The following is a 16,433-nucleotide window of genomic DNA, read 5'->3' on the forward strand; positions in this document are numbered from 1 at the left end:
TCTTGGCCAACGAGCACGGGCACACCTGGATGGGAATCCCAGGTCACCTGCCCAGGTGGAGAGCTGCTGCCGCCTCTAAGGCTTGGGAGAGCTGGAAGGAGGCGGCGTGTGGCTGCAGAGCCCACTAAAGGAATGCCTGGTCTCCCCTCTGGGGCCGGGAGGAGCTGATTTCAGGCTGGGCTTGTTCCCAAGAGATGTTTTAAGGGCCAACCTCTTGGCCTTCCTCCAAAATGTCTAATTGGTGAGTCCTTTTCTTCGATGAGGGGTTGGGGCTGGGTGAGAGGTGATGGGGGTGGTGGAGACAGGAGGGGGCTGGCGCTCGGCTTGGCCAGAGCTGGCGCTCAACTTAAGTAAATACATAATGAAGGGAGGAAAGGCTGAATACATGGGCCTTGGAATCAGGTAGACACGCGGGGTTTCCCAGCGCTGGCAGGTGGCGCCATCCGTCTGGACCTCGGTCTCCCCATCTGCCAAGTGGCTTCCTACCACCTAGCTCCCAGAGTCCCGGGGGGATTTAAAATTACGCATGCAAATGCCCAGCACCGTCCCTGCCAAAGACAGGCTTCTAGAAGTGGACAGTTTTCTATCAATGCCAAGAGGCTGCCCTTCCAGAAACTTCAGGGCCCAGAGAACCGCGTGGAGCCCGAGGCACGACAGACGACATTCGTACGCGCAAGCGCAGACCCAGGCCACCGGGGAAGGCCACGGGGCGTTCAGGATGCGTTTGTGTCCTTGACTTCCTGTCTGCCATCAACCTTTGCCCCTGCTTCCCTCCAGCATGTGGCGGAAGGTTCTTTGAGAAACGCGGCCTCATCACACCTAGAGGTTTAGATAATACCGGCCCTTTCTGAGGGGCTGACATTCGTGCCAGGGACACCGGGAGCTGATGAAGGTCCTAGGGTGGGAGAGCATGCCAGCTCGGGAGCCTGTGACGGGCGCAGGCGGCTAAGTCCACCCCCAGTTTGGCATCCCAGCAATAGAGCCACGTCCGGCGTCCCGGCGGTTCCCAGGATTCTGTCGCAGCTGCACACATGGAGCTTAGCAAATGCTTGGAGGAGCCCGGGAGGGAGTTACGCAAATCTCCCGTGATCCCGGGGCTGCTGCTGGTTGGGACGACACAACGCGTGTGCGGTGTACGTGTCACATACAAAGGCGGCGTGGCCGGTCGCGGGAGCTCCTCGCCATTGTCATCAGTTGCCTGGTTACTCTGAGCTCTGCCACAACAGGCTTCGTGGAGCCTCATGCTAGGGTTCTCCTTCCCATTTGAGGGTGTGTGTGCTTGACCCAGAAGGGCCTGATAGATGATGGAGTTCCCGAGGATGTGCGGGGTGGAACGTGGGAGTCATGGAGAAAGGCCAGAAGACTCAGAGTCCCGTGTGCGGGGAGGACACAGACGGCCCGTGCTTGGGGCCGAAGGGAGACGGTGGCGCCGAGGAGATGCTTCTAGGGACTGGCCGGGGTGCCTAACTCTTCTCTCCTCTGCTAGCTGGCGAACTAGACTGGTTGATGTGGGGGTAAGAGCACTGTGCTGGGAGTCACGTACCTGGGTCCAAAGCCAGCCTGGAAGCTGTTAGTTTTTTCACTGCTTTCCAGAATCAGGGTTCTACAATCAGCCTTTGCTCCCTCCCTGCCCTCCCCTAATATGCGCCCACCCCCCTTCATCTTTTCCTCAGCATCTGAGGACTGCTTGGGGCCCCAAATGGAGGTTTACATCTCCAGGTTCAAGTGCTGCTGATGCCAAGAGAGTGATGACCACTTATCTTCACGGAGGGTGCCCCGTGGCAGGAACAGGGGGCAAAGCCCTTGATGAGGGGTTCGAGTGGTCTGCGTTCAGTCAAGCCCTGGGAAGGATTTCTAAAGCAGGTCTTGTTCCTTGAAGATTCACAAAAGGAGAGCTGCTGGGGGTGGGAGGTGGGGTGGGGGCTTGTCTTGAGAAACTGGGGGTGCTGGAGGTTCCTCTTCCAGCCCTGAGCATTGGTTCCTTCTGCTGAGATGAAAAAAGATCCCCGGGGTTTTCTTACTCAGTGTCTCCTGGCAGCACCACTCTCCCTCTTCAAACTCACGCTTACCCTCGAGCTAACCAGATATTTACAATATTCAGAATTCTATTCACCAATATGCAGCGTGCACGGCTCTATGGGTCAGTGGAGAGCGCTAAATGTTCCACTCGGGAGACAATAAAGTTCTTCAGACAGACGGGGAGAAGGAGAAGGGGAAGCCACGGCAGCTTCTCCGGGAAGCAAAAAGAGCAAAGGGATCTTTGCAGGAGAGGTGCGCTCCTGGCGGGCGCGTACTTTGTGGAAGACCAGCTCACTCGGCGGCGGCACAAAGGGCCCGCATCCCGGTGCGGCGAGGGGGACAGCGGGGCCAGGACAGCTCGGGGGCCAGGCTGCCGCCTGTCGGAGGCGAGGGGCAGCAGGAGCCAATCCTGAGGGGATGTGGGCTGAGTCCTCGCTGTCCTCGGCTGCCCTTTCTTCTCCTGGAGCCCAGAAAGGCAGGCAGGGAAGGGAAGGAGGGGGAGGAGCCACCGCCATAAATCACCCGTGGGCGGTATGGAGCTTTGGAAAGAGCATTTGCAGCCTGGCCTCTGGTGCCGGGTGCTGGCCAAGTGGGCTTTGGCATTGCCCTGCTGACCTAAGAATCCCCGCTCTGTTCTAAGGATCCAGGGAACAAAGCCGTACTGACCACAACCTGGCGATGGGCGTGTGCAATTTCAAGGCTGAAAGTCCACGCCTGGTCCGACCCTCTGGGCCACGAGAGCCATGTTAATTCTGACACCAAGCTTGGCTCTGGCGCGAGGCTGCCGTGTGGAAGGAGGTTGGCGTCTCACTGAAGGGGCTCTGACACCTTTCCTCGCTGCTCCTTCCTTATCCCTTCTTTTTAGATCATCACCACTGTCACCACCAACACAGTCATCCTCTTTATCACAGCTAACAGAGTTCACGGGGGCCAGATCCTGTGCTAAGACTATCATCCCATCCAAATCTCACAACGAATTGATGGGGAAAATCCTATCACCGTTTTATAAGGGGGAAACCGAGGCACAGAGAAAGTGAGTCACTTGCCCAAGGTCACACAGCAGGTAAGTGGCAGTGCTCGTATTCAAACACAGGCGGTCTGGCTTAGAGACTGTGCTCTAACAGCCACCGCTTACACTAGCCCTTAACAGGAGACCTTTCTCAGGGCAGGGAGTGAACCCCCCCTCACCTCTCCCCTAGTCACAGTCTCATGCAGGAACCCTGATAAAAAATGGATGGCAATTTCTACACCCTCACTGCCCAATCCCCGGAAGCCCAGGGCTCCATGCACACAGTGGAGAAGCACTGCCCTGCCTCCCCGCACTTCTCTGTCCATGAATGGAGGGATGGCAGCCCTGAAGGTAAAGAGGAGGAAATAGCTCACTTGTCTTGAGCACCACGTGCCAGGACCGGTATCGGGGCTTCATGGGCACCATCTGCCTTCACCCTGTGAGCGAGGGACCGGTCATCATTCCTGTTCTACGTATGAGGAGACTGGGGCACAGGGCAGGGCTAGGGGAGCTGAATGGCCAGCGCTAAGAGCTGGTGCTCTGGACGGCTGTTCCCTGGCTTCCCTCCGAGCCAGTGGGGGCCCCCGGAGGTGTCCGCCCTGCTGAAGAGCGTCAAGGCCGTGGGCTGGCTGCTTGTGGGGGGGGGGGGGTGCTGCCCCTGCCGTCACGATGGGAGGCAAGGGAAAGCCTGCCAGCCGAGAAGAAAGAGGAGCAGATGTCTGGACAAACGTGGCCACGTGTCAACAAAGCAGGCACTTGAGTTTAGGCACTGAGACAAAGGTGGCTGGCAGGCTCCCTGAGGTCCCGGGGCATCCTCTCTGCCTGTGCGTGTTCCCAGGGCCCACAAAGGCCGCAGCTGTGTCCCTGAGATGTCACCTTCAGCTCGCCCACACCAACTTGCTGAGAGCCAATGAGTGTGATTCCAACAAACACTACTTTTTTGAAGATGCTCCGCCAGAGGCGGAGGGGATCCCAAGATTAGTGAGACCTGTGCACTGCCCTACTGTACCCTCGAGGGAGGACAGGCCGAGGTGGGAGGCTGCCCATGGCACAGGCTGACAGAGGGAGCCCACGACGACAGTGCCACGGACACAGCCGGAACCCCAGCCACACAGCCTCTGCCCCTCGTCTGCTGCTGGGGAGGGCGAGGACCCAGGACCCACTGCACTGAGCCCAGACCCAGGGAGGCTGCCCTGCTTCAAAAAGAAAAGGTGTTCTCTGTCTCCAAGGAGGCTGGAGGAGTTCTGCACATGTGCTTACACACAGCAGTACCTGCCTGGGCTGACCTCACCCGAAACCGGTTTAAAACAGAAGTCCCAGGCGCCAGCGCGAAGAAGGGGGGAAGAGGTGCCCCCACGGGTTCACACTGGGGTGCCCTGCGGCTCCTTTCCAAGTGCTGCCCCTGGGTTCCCCTCCACACTCTGCACAGCATTGCCCACATCTTCTGTCTGACCTGGAACAGCCTGGGACACAGAACTGCCCCTTCCTCCAAACACAAAACCCAGGGTCTTTCCCTCCAAGGATGTTGTACAAATTAGCAGGGCTGAGGGGGAGCAAAAAAGAGAAAACCTGCATGGTGTGGGGACATGCCCACATCTGTTAGGAGGCCTTGCTGCTTCGCCTACAAAGGGCCCAGGAGAGGCCGGGTGGGAGGGGCCCTGGACTCACCTTTGCGTCCTGCTTGGTGAGAAAGTCGACGAAGCCGAACCCTCTGTGTGTGCCTGTCCCGGTCATCTTCTTTGGCAAGCGGACGGTCTTCAGCTCCCCGAAGGTGCTAGGAATAGAAACACGGGGTTTTAGAACCGAGGCCTGCAGAGGGGGTGGGGGCGGGGCAGGACTGAGTCTCACACGCTAATTCCTTCCCATTAGAAGGGAGGCGTGCCCGCAGGTGCACGGGTGTACGTGTACCCGCACACACTTGTGTCAGCATCAGCTCCCCACTGACCAGCATGAGGGGCCTTCTCCCTCCAGGCCCCGACCATCACCCTGGGCAGGAAAGCAACCATCAGACTGGTCCTCCCCTTGCCCCGAGTGTGTGTGTGTGTGTGTGTAACCATGTGGTGGTGGGGGGTAATCCAGCCTCGTGCACCCTTGGCCAGGCTGGGGAGGCACTGGCCGGGGCTACAGACGGGGTCAGCATGGTCCCCTGACCCGAATCCACCTCCGCGGCGGCGCTGAGTGAGCAGGATGAGTCCCTTCGCCCAGATCCTGGACATGAGACGCTTCTGCAGCGGTTGGTGCTTGAGTGACACACAGCTACTCTGTCTAAACCCCACTTCTCCCGCCCCTGGGTTTTGATATCTGCTAAGCCAAAGCCGGGCAAAGCTCTGGAGGAGAAAATGGCTTGGCCACCCCCCTGACAGGGATCAAACAGGTAAACACAGCCTCGGACCATCCTCCGAGTACCCCCTCCATTCTCCTCCCAGATAAACCTTTGAGAAATTCCCGGACAAAAGGATCGGTCCTCCCTTGTTTTCCCGTCTCACTCCCCCACCCCAACCCCATCCTCAGGTCCATTTATCAAATATATACGCACAAATTGCTGCCAATAAATATTTAATGTGCACGGCATCTGAAGAGAGGTATTATTTTATTTGAAAATCGACACACACTCGCGGGCGCCTGGGCACACGCACCGACATGCGACAGTCCAGGATGCCTCAGGGCCAGAGACCGACTGGGCGAAAAACACAGGAAAGGCCGTAGGCTCTCGTGAAATGATCTAAGCTAAATCCGAGGAGTTAACCCGCAGCCCTGCCGGCATGACCAGGCATCCGCTAGCCCAATTTCTGAAGGCAGGACGGTGTGTAAATGCAGCATTATGAAGCCTCAAAATGAATCTGCACGTCTTCGTGGCGCTTGGCCCGGCAGCTCCACTCCCCCTCCTGGCGCCTCTCTGAGCAGGCGACAGAAACTGGGCTGCTGGCGACAAGGCCAGCCTACCGGGGAGGGGCGGGGCTGGAGAGGCCGGGCAGGGGAGCCCCGTGGGTCTTCCCAGCCCCTGGCTGAGGCTCGTGGCCGCCTTGGAGGGGCCGGGAGGCTGGGCAGGTGCAGACAAGCAGGAAGGTGAGGCGGAGAGCCCAGCGGAGTTAGGCCCACAAACGCTGCTTTATTCTGCCACCTAAAGGCAAACGCGTCCCACGACAGACACACTGCCTATTTCTCCATCAAAGCCCCCGTACCTCTGCCAGGGATGGCCTTGGACACGGGTGGCAGGGGATGGACACATTTTCTTGTCGGTTCCTTTGGATAATTATAAATGCTCCTGGGGGAGGAGGGTACAGCTCAGTGGTAGAGCACGTGCTTAGCATGCACGAGGTCCTGGGTTCAATCCCAGTACGTCCATTAAAACAGACAAATAAATAAACTTAAATAAAATAACCCCTCCAAAAAAATCATTTAAAAATGTATATACAAATGGTCCTTTGGCTCCAAGTTCTTCAGAGAGTCACAGGGACCACAGAGACGGTGCATTTGATGGATTAAGAACCAGTCTGAGAAGGCTGAAGGGCACAGGGAGGCCTCAGAGAGCGCCCGCTGTGCGTTTGGGTCATGCTGGGTGCTGGACAGACACGGCCACAGGCAACCTATGATGTGCCGGTCCCTCTACCCGGTTCTCCACCCCACCCCAGCCTCTGGGCTCTTTTGGGCCTCGGCTTCAGCGTCGCTTGCCCTGAGCAGCTTTGGCCGATCTGCCCTAGGCTGGCCTGGATGCCCCCTCCACGGGCAGGCGGCACCCTCTGTGTGCTCCTCAGCCAGAAGCGCTGCGGTGTAGACGCCTGGGTGACTCACTGCCTTCCCCTGGGGCTGGAACTCAGCTCTGCGAGAGCGGAAACCATATCCACAGTGCTCATCACGGGATCTGCAGCAAGGTGCCCTGGCCTGAAGGTACTTGGGGATGAACGGAGGACAGAGCCCTGGAAGGGGAGCATGACTCCTGGGACATCACACCTACACTCACAGGGTTGTGATGGGGAGTCCATGAAACAGGCCATGAGGTACGTATGAATAGCACAAATGTTAAATATTATTAGTCCCACTGCCCCCATTTTACAGATGAAGAAACTGAGGCTCCAGGAGGCAGTGGCTCTTGCGAGTAAGCGGCAGGGCTAGAATGTGAACCTGGGAGCACCTGATGTTAAGCTGGAGCTCTCTCCACTGCACAGTGTTTCGCCCCCTTCAGTTATGGCCACTTTCAGGAGTGGGGTCTCTTTCTGAGGCTTGGTCTCGTTTGACGTGAAGCAGGAAGGCCACGTACGGGAGTGAAAAGGATTGCCCTGTGCAGACTCCAAGGGGTGCAATGACTTGCCCAAGATCCCAGGGCAATGGGGGCAGACTGGGTCCTAGTTCCTTCTACCTGCTGCACTGTATGCATCCCCCCTGCTTCTGCACATAGGGGCTGCAACCTCCTGTCCCTTGATGGTCTCAGTGACCCCTGCCCAGATTTCTTCTTAGCTCTGCCTCATTTCTGGTGAGCTTGCCTGTGTGTGTGTGTGTGTGTGTGTGTGTGTGTGTGTGTGTGTGAGAGAGAGAGGGAGAGAGACTGGTGAGGTTAATTCCTCCCTCTCCGCAGCACACTGTGAGCTGTGGATGCTCTATGCATGGTAAGCAGCTCAGGGTCCGGAGAAAGGCAAGGAAAATAATTAAAAGGTGGAGAAAAAAGCTGATGAGAAGCTGAAGGAACCATGCTTATGTGGCCTGGAGAAGTGGCATTTGAGAGCTCGGTGGGGAAAACAGTGATGGAGGGGCTCCCTGCATCCCACAAGGGAGTGAGGGTGGGGACCAGGGAGCTGGGGTCCTGTCCCAGGTCGCGTCGGGGGCGGGGATGAGGGGGAGGCCACAGCCCCTGTCTGGGGTTTCCAGACAGACATCTGCATGGCAAAGGGAATCCTGTGTCCAAAGACCCTGGGAGCTTAAAAAAAAATCCCACAATTCTTCAGGGATCAAGGAAATGGTTCTGGGGAGCACGTTTGTCCCTTCCTTCTGAGAACAGGATGAGAGAGAGTGAGGGCTACAGAGCAGCTGGAAGATTAGGGTTAGATCTTAGGAGGAACTTCCCGATGCCCATGAAGCCCTGGAATGAATGGCTAGAGCTTGAAGACACAGTCATTGCTGCTGTCACCCCAGCGACCAATGACGGAGTGCCTGTGACATGCCAGGCCTTTAAATATACTCCATCCAGGTACGACAGTCGTGGAGTAAGAGTCCCACCGCCACCTATTTCTACAGATGAGAAGAACCAAGGGCCGGAGAGGCCAAGTGACCTGCCCAAGTCCCGCAGCCCGGGACTGGAAACCCAGGTGAGTGTTCCCTCCCGGCTCCAGAATGATGCTGGGGAAGTGGAGGGATCCGGTCGCCTGTGTGTAACTGTGTGGGATTAAAATAAAGCCAACACTAATGATCTCAGAGAGATATCGAGAGAGAATTAAAATGGGGAAAAAAAAAAAGGTTAGAGGGAGAAAATCGATGAAGTACCTTTAGCTTCTTGGAGATAAGAGATATATAAATACGAGCCATTACTAAGGTTCTTATCTGACAGCCAAGTCCACGGTGCCATTTTTAAGGGTGGCTTTTGCGGGACGTTCTATGTGAACTGTGTCTCCCGGGAGTGGCGGCCTGGGTGAGGCTGGGCAGGGCCACCAGGGGCCAGGGAAGGAGGATGATGACAGGCGGCACCCAGGAACTGTCCCCCCCACGGGCCCAGACTCCTGGCGCTCGGGGAAGGAGACGCGGATGCTCCCCACTGTGTAGATAATAGAAACCACAAAATAGCAATTACTGTATCAGAAGCTGTGAATAAAGAGGACATACCAGGCTTTTAAACATGGCCCTCCTTCCCTCCCCCACCACGCTCACACTTCAGTAACAAACTCACACCTCACTTTTCCAATTATTTCATTCACCTCGGGTTCACCAATTACTCCCCGACGCCGCAGCCCCACCCGCTCCGCCACGCCGGGAGCGCGTGACTGGTGGGGATTTGCGGGTTTTCGACAACGGGAGTTCGTTGTCACGTTTCTAATTTCTTTCGAGGTGTAGTGGGGGTGGGAGGAGCGCCGAGGTGTGGAGCAAGGCAAGCCAATTAGCGCCCGGGCCCCATAAACAAGTCCAGGCATGCAAATCGTGTTTGCACACAGGCCCGAACGCAGACACAGTGTGTGTTTGCGTGTGTCCTGGGTGCGTGCATGCGGGATTTCCTCCCCCTGACCGGACCTGCAGCAGCCTTGGATGGCAGCTGCTGGGGGGAAAGCGGGGGGTTTGGCTCTGCTACTGAGACGGGATGAATCGGCCTCCCTCCTCCTGGATTGAAATGATGGGATGGAGGGAAGGAGGTGAGGGGAGACGGAGAGAGCCCTCCAGAGATGCTGAACCTGATGATTTTGCGGCTGCTCTGATGCCTGTGTTTGGGGGCTTAAAAGGCAGGCTGTGAGGCTGGCCTAACCTGCCAGCCTGCACTCGGACACCAAGTGGGGGCTGGGCACACCCCAAGGAACCTAGCCCCCTCTGCTCCCTGGACACAAGTCCTTATCGTGCTCCCATCTGCTCTGAGAGTCCCAGCAGAAGTGCTGAGTCACGTGGGGAAGTCTGTTGGCGTGACTTCCTCCCACCTGCGCTCAAGGCATTGCTGTGAGGGAAAAAAAAATCATCTGCCACCCAAGGGACCCGGAATTGGAACAACAGTGTGGTCTGAACAAGAACAAGATGAAGGGGTGGTTTTGTGATAATAAACCGCAGGTTTCTTTCTGTTCCTTCCAGAGCAAGAAAAAAGGGCTAAATCTCTTGGCATTAAAAAGCCTTTCCAATGTACCACCAGCACCACCACCAGCTTTCTAACTCACACACACCCATCTCCGTCCATTCCCGGGACTTCTCCAGGGTCAGGTGCCCCGCAGTGCGCAAGCACCCACTGTGCCTGATCTCTCAGGTCTTATGAATGAGGCACCACTAGTCCCATTTTACAGATGGAGAAAACTGAGGCTCAAAGAGGTTGTGTGACTTCTCCAAGGTCACCCGCTGAGTCGTTGCCTATGACAGGGGTGAAGTGACTTGTCCACGGTCCCACAGGTGGTACCGAGCCAAGCAGGACTCCAAGTGGGCAGCTTGTCCTTGAACTTGTGCTTCTGCTCACTGGGAGTTTATGTGGTCCATCTTGTCTATGAATGACTGGCCAAAGGGCTCTGTGTGCAAGGTGCCAGATGAGAGGCCATGGTGGCTCGGACATGAGCTTTGTCCTTGGGGACCCCTGCCTGGTGGGGAAGAGCTGTTGGCAGGCAGTGAGCCCCTTGCTGGCCCACAAACAAAAGAGGACTCTGGGATAAACCCCTCCCCGACTGCTCAGGGCCTACAGCTCAGGGCTTCTGATCCCTGCTCTCTGCTCCCAATTCCGGGCCCACCATCCTAGAGAAGAGGCCACCTGTGAACTCATGCAGTAGCTCCCACTGGGTGAATGAACGCGGCAGGTTGGCAGCTGCTTTGCTCCGTGTCCCATCTTATGTCCCCCATCTTTCTTGAGTCACTGAGGGCCCCAGAGAAGCAAGGTGGAGGGACAGACAGGCTGAGTGGACACCTAGAGACAAACCCACCCCTCCATCTAGTTTCTGCAGCAACAGGACCCATCATCCAAACCTCCCACTTCTGGAACCTTGCTCAGGGCTGCTGCGTCCAGTCCTCCGGCCTCACAAATGGGGAAACGGAGGCTAATGCAACCGCACTGGCTTTCCTCGGGCTCCTGAAGCCACCAATCGTAGACCTGCCTCCAGACCTCTGACCATAACCCCGAACTCTCCTTGCCGAGCTGTTCCCGAGATCGACCCTCTTGTCATTCAACCTCAGCTCAAACGCCACCTTCTCAAAGAGGCCTTCCACGGCCACCCTGTTGAATGCTGCTCCTCCAGGCCACCGGCCACTCTCTGTCACATCTGAGAGCTGTCTGGAATGGCTTGTTCACTTATTTCTCTTTCCTTCCCTGTTGTAGGAACAGAAGGACGGCCGGGTTTCCTCTTGTGGTGTCTGCAGCACCCAGGCCTGTGCCCGGCCTGCAGGGAACGCTGTGGACACTCAGGGAAACGCTCATGCACACGACACTGATCTTCCCTGAGCTGGGGCCCCAGCCTTCACCCGAATCACTTCACACGATGCGCATTACTGGGGCAACACCATCATGTCTGGGGGTGGAACACCCAGGGCTCCCATCCTCCGGCCACTCTTCCACATTCTGCAACCACAGGTTATTATGAGGAGTGTCTGGCTTAGGGATCAGTGCTCCTTCCAAAGTACCCACGGGATTCCTGCAACTGCAGGGAAAGGGGGCCGACTGGACTACTAACCAGGGGACTTGTGCTGAGGCAAGGGGGCTCAGAATCCTGCCCTGATGGGTGGGACAGAAAAGAGGTCTTTCCCCGTAGACAACCCCAGCCGAGGCGCAGACAGGAGCAGGGCGGCTCAGAGGGGCTCCACCGGCAGCGACCACTCCCCCAGGAGGTTATGCACGTGAGTGTGTGTCCACCCTGGGTGGCACCCCTGCTCCACCTGGGGTGGGGCTGGGGTGGGGGCAATGGCTTTGGGAGCCCTTCCATGGGGGCGCATTTAAGCTCAGAGTTTCTTCCTCTTTTGTTCTCCCTCGGTCTCCTTAAAGAGTACCTTTTAGATTGAACTTTTCCAATTACTCACCACTCATCACGGTGAGAGCCGGATGTGGAAAGGTCACCTTATCCCCATCAGCTCTACTCTTTCTGTTTCTGCCTCTTGGAGGCTGAAGAATGGCCTGGTTTCCAGGAAAGGGAGAAAGGAGGTGCGGGGGACAGCGCTTAGCTTTTCTCAACAGCTGCTCATGGGGCCCTTTCCAGGCAAGCATGACCCTCGCGTTTTCTAGATGAGGGATGAGAAGTTAAATGGTATCCCTGAGTCAGAGTTGGGGCCCGCGTTCCAGGCAGAGCCCAGACTCCCCTGAGAGGCTCTGGCAGAGGGGACCTGGCCCTGGAAGATGCAGTGAGCTCGGCTGAGTTGTTTCCAGGCTGGATTGATAATCAAGAGAGGGAGGGAGAGAGAGAGAGAGAGAAGGAGGAAGGTGTGTGAAACAGCCTGAGATGTGCCACAGCCAGGACAATGGAAGGGGCAGGATGCTGGCCCCCAAGTCAAAGACCCCAGATGCAAGGGTGGCAAGAGAGCTGGGGACCAATGGGCAGAAGTGCCCCAGTGCAGGGTAACCTCTGGACCAGCAGCATCAGTGTCACCCGGGAGCTTGTCAGAAACGCGAGGTCTCGGCCCACCCCCCTCTTTCTGAATCGGAAGTGTTGGGAGTCTAGTTTTGACAGTGAGGGGCCAGGTCACAGCATCGCTGAAAGAAATGAGTTTGGGATCAGATGTGGGTTCAGATCCAGCCCTGCACCTGACGTTGCCTTCCTGAGGCTCGGTTTTGGCACCTGTAAAATGGGAATAATCACCCCCACTGTGCAAGGCTGTTGCCCCCACGGTTCCTGACATGTACTGAGAGTGACGAAAGGGAAGCTGTTGTCAGTCATGCCCTGGTCCACTCCACAGATCTGTCCTAGCGCCAAGCGAGTGGCACCTCCCAAGCCCTTACGATGTTTCAGGTTGAAGCTGAGAAGGAGCAGGCTGGGCTGGTCAGGCCCCTCCTGGGGCACCCCAGGGGTTTCCAGCAAAGAGATGCGGTAAGAGGGCCAGGTGTGACCTTGTGATTCTCCGAGCCCTGGAAAAAGACACGCTTCTCCACCGTAAGCACATGTCCTACTAGTGTCACAAGATAATCAGAAGAAACTGTCCCCAAGGAGGTGTCCCCTCAGCCAGACCCAGGCCCCTCCGTCCTCCCTTGAGCGAGCAAGCCCACTGGAACGGCCCGTGTTCCCTCCTCCCTTTAGAAAGAGAGGATCTAGACGCAACCTCTGGCCTGGGGCGCACACTCCGGCCAGTTCCACGCCTCTGCTGGGGTGAGTTAATGGCATACACGGTGGACGCGCTCCTCTACTTTCTCCCCCTCTGGTCTTCCGCTGCCTCAAGTACAGCTAATCCCATTACAAGAAAATAAAGTGGATAATTCAGACTAATGAAATCGTTACAAGAATGTGGCCAGCCAGAGGTGGACATTCAGAGCCAATTGAGCACCCTTCGGTGCCGTTATCCTCGGCACAGGAAACGAGTGAGAGGGAGGCAAAAAATTAAAAAGAAAAAACTCCCTCGAACCCAGCCTCCTTCTTGTGGGCTTAAGTCTGATTAAACAATTAATCTGCCACATAGCTTGCTTATTACAGTTATCTCCGTTGGGCCCCATATCGCCACAGTCACTCCAGAAACTCGAAAGGAGGTGGAGAGAATCCAGGAAGTTAAACTTGTCTACGGCTTGATGCCTCGTGCTCAGCCCACCCCAGCTGCTGCCCCGAGAAGGACCGCTGCTGGGCCCCCACATCACCACCAAACTCAGAATCCTCTGATACTGGATTAGATGGTATGTCCCTGGGGTCTCTATGAGGCAGGAGAAGGTGGGGGGAGCTCCCATGCAAAACAGGGCAGGCAGCTGGACCCCTGTCTCAAGGTGGGCGCAGGGGGCTGAGCAGGGAGATGCCCCTGGCTACTGGCCCACATCCCTTACGCTGCCCACGGCCAAGTCACGGCCAGGCCTCCGGAGGCCGAATTAAGGGTGGTCACTCCACTTCTCAGCACCTGCCACCCTCAGTGCCCACCCCCTCCGCCACAGCTACACACACGCAAAGGGCCCTCTCAACGTCTTTTCTTTTGAATCCACTTCAAAGCTCGGAACCTTAACAAGGACTGCAGGTCATGAATCCAGGTTATCTCTGGTCGATTCCCACCAGCCCTGCACCACTCTCCCAAATGAACCATGGCCTGTTCTAACGTCTCCAGCTAAGGGCACAAGCCTTCCAATGATCTCAGTGGTCCTCACTAGGGAACGTGGTGGGCAGGTGGACGAGAAGGAGGAGGACGTGAAGGGAAAGGAGAAGCAAGATCTGTAAGGTTTTGAAGGGATCTTAAGAGGCACGTGGGGAGAGGTAGAAAGTTCAAGTCGCCAGGGGGGATTAGAAACTCTCCATCGATGGTCCCCCCAGTATGAGTGCCAAGCAGCAGCCCACAGCCACCAACACTGCCTTCCACTTACTGATTCATTAAGAGGAGGGCATCCTGGGGAGACAGGAGATTGACCAGAGAGCAGCTCGGGGCTGTGGGGTGCACTATCACGCATGCCTGGATCATGCAGGCTGGGCCCCGCCTCCTCTGATCTCTCTGGGGCAGCACAACATGGCACTTCAACATTCCCCTCTGCTGTCCCAACAGTATCTCTAGGAAAAGGGTAGGATGGTGGCAGGAGTTCCCCGCACAGATACAGTTAGCCAGAGCATGAATGGGATGTGAGCTCATGCCACCACATAGGGGCTGAGGACAGGGACCTGGGGAGCAGGGGGCTCATTACACAGCAAGTCACACACCGCCAACACCATGGGGCTCCCGCGGCCTGCACAAGGAGATGCTGCCGCGCATTCACGGAGAATCCAGAAGGAAGATAAGAGTGCCCCTGGCAAAAGGAATGACGCCAGGAAGCCCACTCGCTAAGCTTCTGCCTGTCACCTTTGGGCAAGCCCTTGACCCCGCCCTCCTCCCACTGAAAGCCAGTTTGCTTTTACTTTTACAAACTTGTATATCTAATTTCATGTCCCAGAGCAGATGAGAAGGGCAAAGGGGTTAACAGGGGCAGCCTCCTAAAAGGCCTGGAGAAGTGACGAGTGATGGCCAGGGATTAGACCAGGGGCACACATGCTTCCCCTCTGATGGTCACGTAGCAAGTATGTTTGACTTTGCAGTGGCTCAGCTATCCTTCTGCAGCGTCAAAGCAGCCGCAGACAACATGGGAAAAAACAGACATAGCCGTGTGCCAATGAAACTTCGTCTACAAAAACAGGGGGCTGGCGGGTGAGCCGTAGTTTGCTGACCCCTGCATGAGTCCAAACCCCCAAAACTTGGTATTAAAATAGCTGGTCAAGCACAGCGGCCCGGGGCTGTGAGGCGCAGAGGCAAACAGCAGACGCACCTACGGGACTCCCTCCGCTCGGCTCCCTGGAACGTGGCCTGGGCTCAACATCCTTTCTGGTAGGAAAAGCACTGTGCGTTGTGGAAAGACTTCCACCGCATGGTCAGCGTTTTCAAGGAACTGATGCTTAAAGTCCTAAGGTGACAAAGTCACCTCCTGGGGAAACCCCTGAGTCCTCAGCAGTAGGGGAAGCAAGGCCTTGTACGGGTGACAGCTGAGACACCGCACGTCTGCAGTGGTGAGTGCCGGGCCTCACGGAGCATCGCGGAAAAGAATGCCAGGATGGAGGATGCCGCCTGGAAGGCCTCCTGCCCGGCCCCCCTACCTGCATCCGCCTTGCATCCATCACCTGTTTCATTCCTCTTCCTGGATGTCATTGACTTTACATCCTATTTTCTGCTTTTTTCTCTATTTGCTAAGTCCCTGCTGGACTACTGAGTGGCCAGCACCCAGGACAGGGCCAGCAGTGCCTGGCCTGCAGCACGTGCTCAGCACAAACCATGTGTGGTCCCTCTTATGACCCGGTCCTCAATACCAGAAACAGGAGACAGAGTGAGGAGAGGGCCAGTCTCTGCTGAGCCCCGACGCCTTGCCGGAGGCTCTCAATGCTGAGAGCAAGGCCCGGGATGGCCGCGCTCACAGGGTGTACGTGACACCGAGGGGAGTTCTGTCCCAGATCCCAGGGCTTACGTCCAGGGCTGACTGCGGAGTTTCCCGACTTCCTCCTTTGCCATGCCATGTCCCCACTCTGTGCAGAATAACCCACTTCTGCCCCGAACCCACTCCTTGGGTTCTTGTGAGAGCCCGCCAGCTGCTGGGAAGCCATTAGGCTAACTAATGGAGGAAGCGGAAAAAGGGGCCAAGGAGAGATCTGGAAGGCAGCTTCTAAAGAGCATGGCATTCTAGAGGCTTCCGACACCTGCTGTTAGGAGGAACACTCCAGACCCCCCCGCCTGCCCCCTACAGTATTAAAGCTCTCCATCCCCTTGGCAAGAGTCCCAAGCATCCATCTAGCCCTACTCAGGCTGGGAAGAGGCAGAGAGCGTGGTCACCGTGTCTCTCGGGGAGGCCCCAGACCGACAAGTCACAGCTGGGAGGGGACCACACTTCTGGTCCAGTGGGGTTCAGACTGGGGTGTGCTTCCGATAACCGAGCAGTCTCAAGATCCGAGCCTCCACAGAAAGGCAGCCTGTCGTCACCAAGAGACAACAGCCGACAAACCGCTGCAGAAGCCCTGAGAGGCGAATCCACAGTGCGGGCTGGCCAGGGGCCTGCCGGGGGACCGGGAGCGGAGGACGGTGATTCATGCTGGCGAGCCTGCCGGTGCCGAGAGGGAGGGAGACACTC

At 56.9% G+C, this 16,433-nt stretch overlaps 1 protein-coding gene across 5 annotated transcripts in view; it reads right to left on the reverse strand.

The window, feature by feature from the left end:
- The window catches only part of RBM19 (RNA binding motif protein 19), a 131,646-nt gene that overhangs the window by 50,216 nt on the left and 64,997 nt on the right, over positions 1-16,433 (reverse strand). For all 5 annotated transcript variants that reach the window (XM_014562298.2, XM_014562297.2, XM_014558491.2 and 2 more), the window contains exon 22: positions 4,697-4,802. In XM_014562298.2, the coding sequence (XP_014417784.2) occupies positions 4,697-4,802 (106 nt within the window). The remainder of the gene's footprint in view (positions 1-4,696; positions 4,803-16,433) is intronic.

This window comes from Camelus ferus, chromosome 32 (assembly GCF_009834535.1).
Source record: "Camelus ferus isolate YT-003-E chromosome 32, BCGSAC_Cfer_1.0, whole genome shotgun sequence".
In the NCBI taxonomy this organism is placed as follows: domain Eukaryota; kingdom Metazoa; phylum Chordata; class Mammalia; order Artiodactyla; family Camelidae; genus Camelus; species Camelus ferus.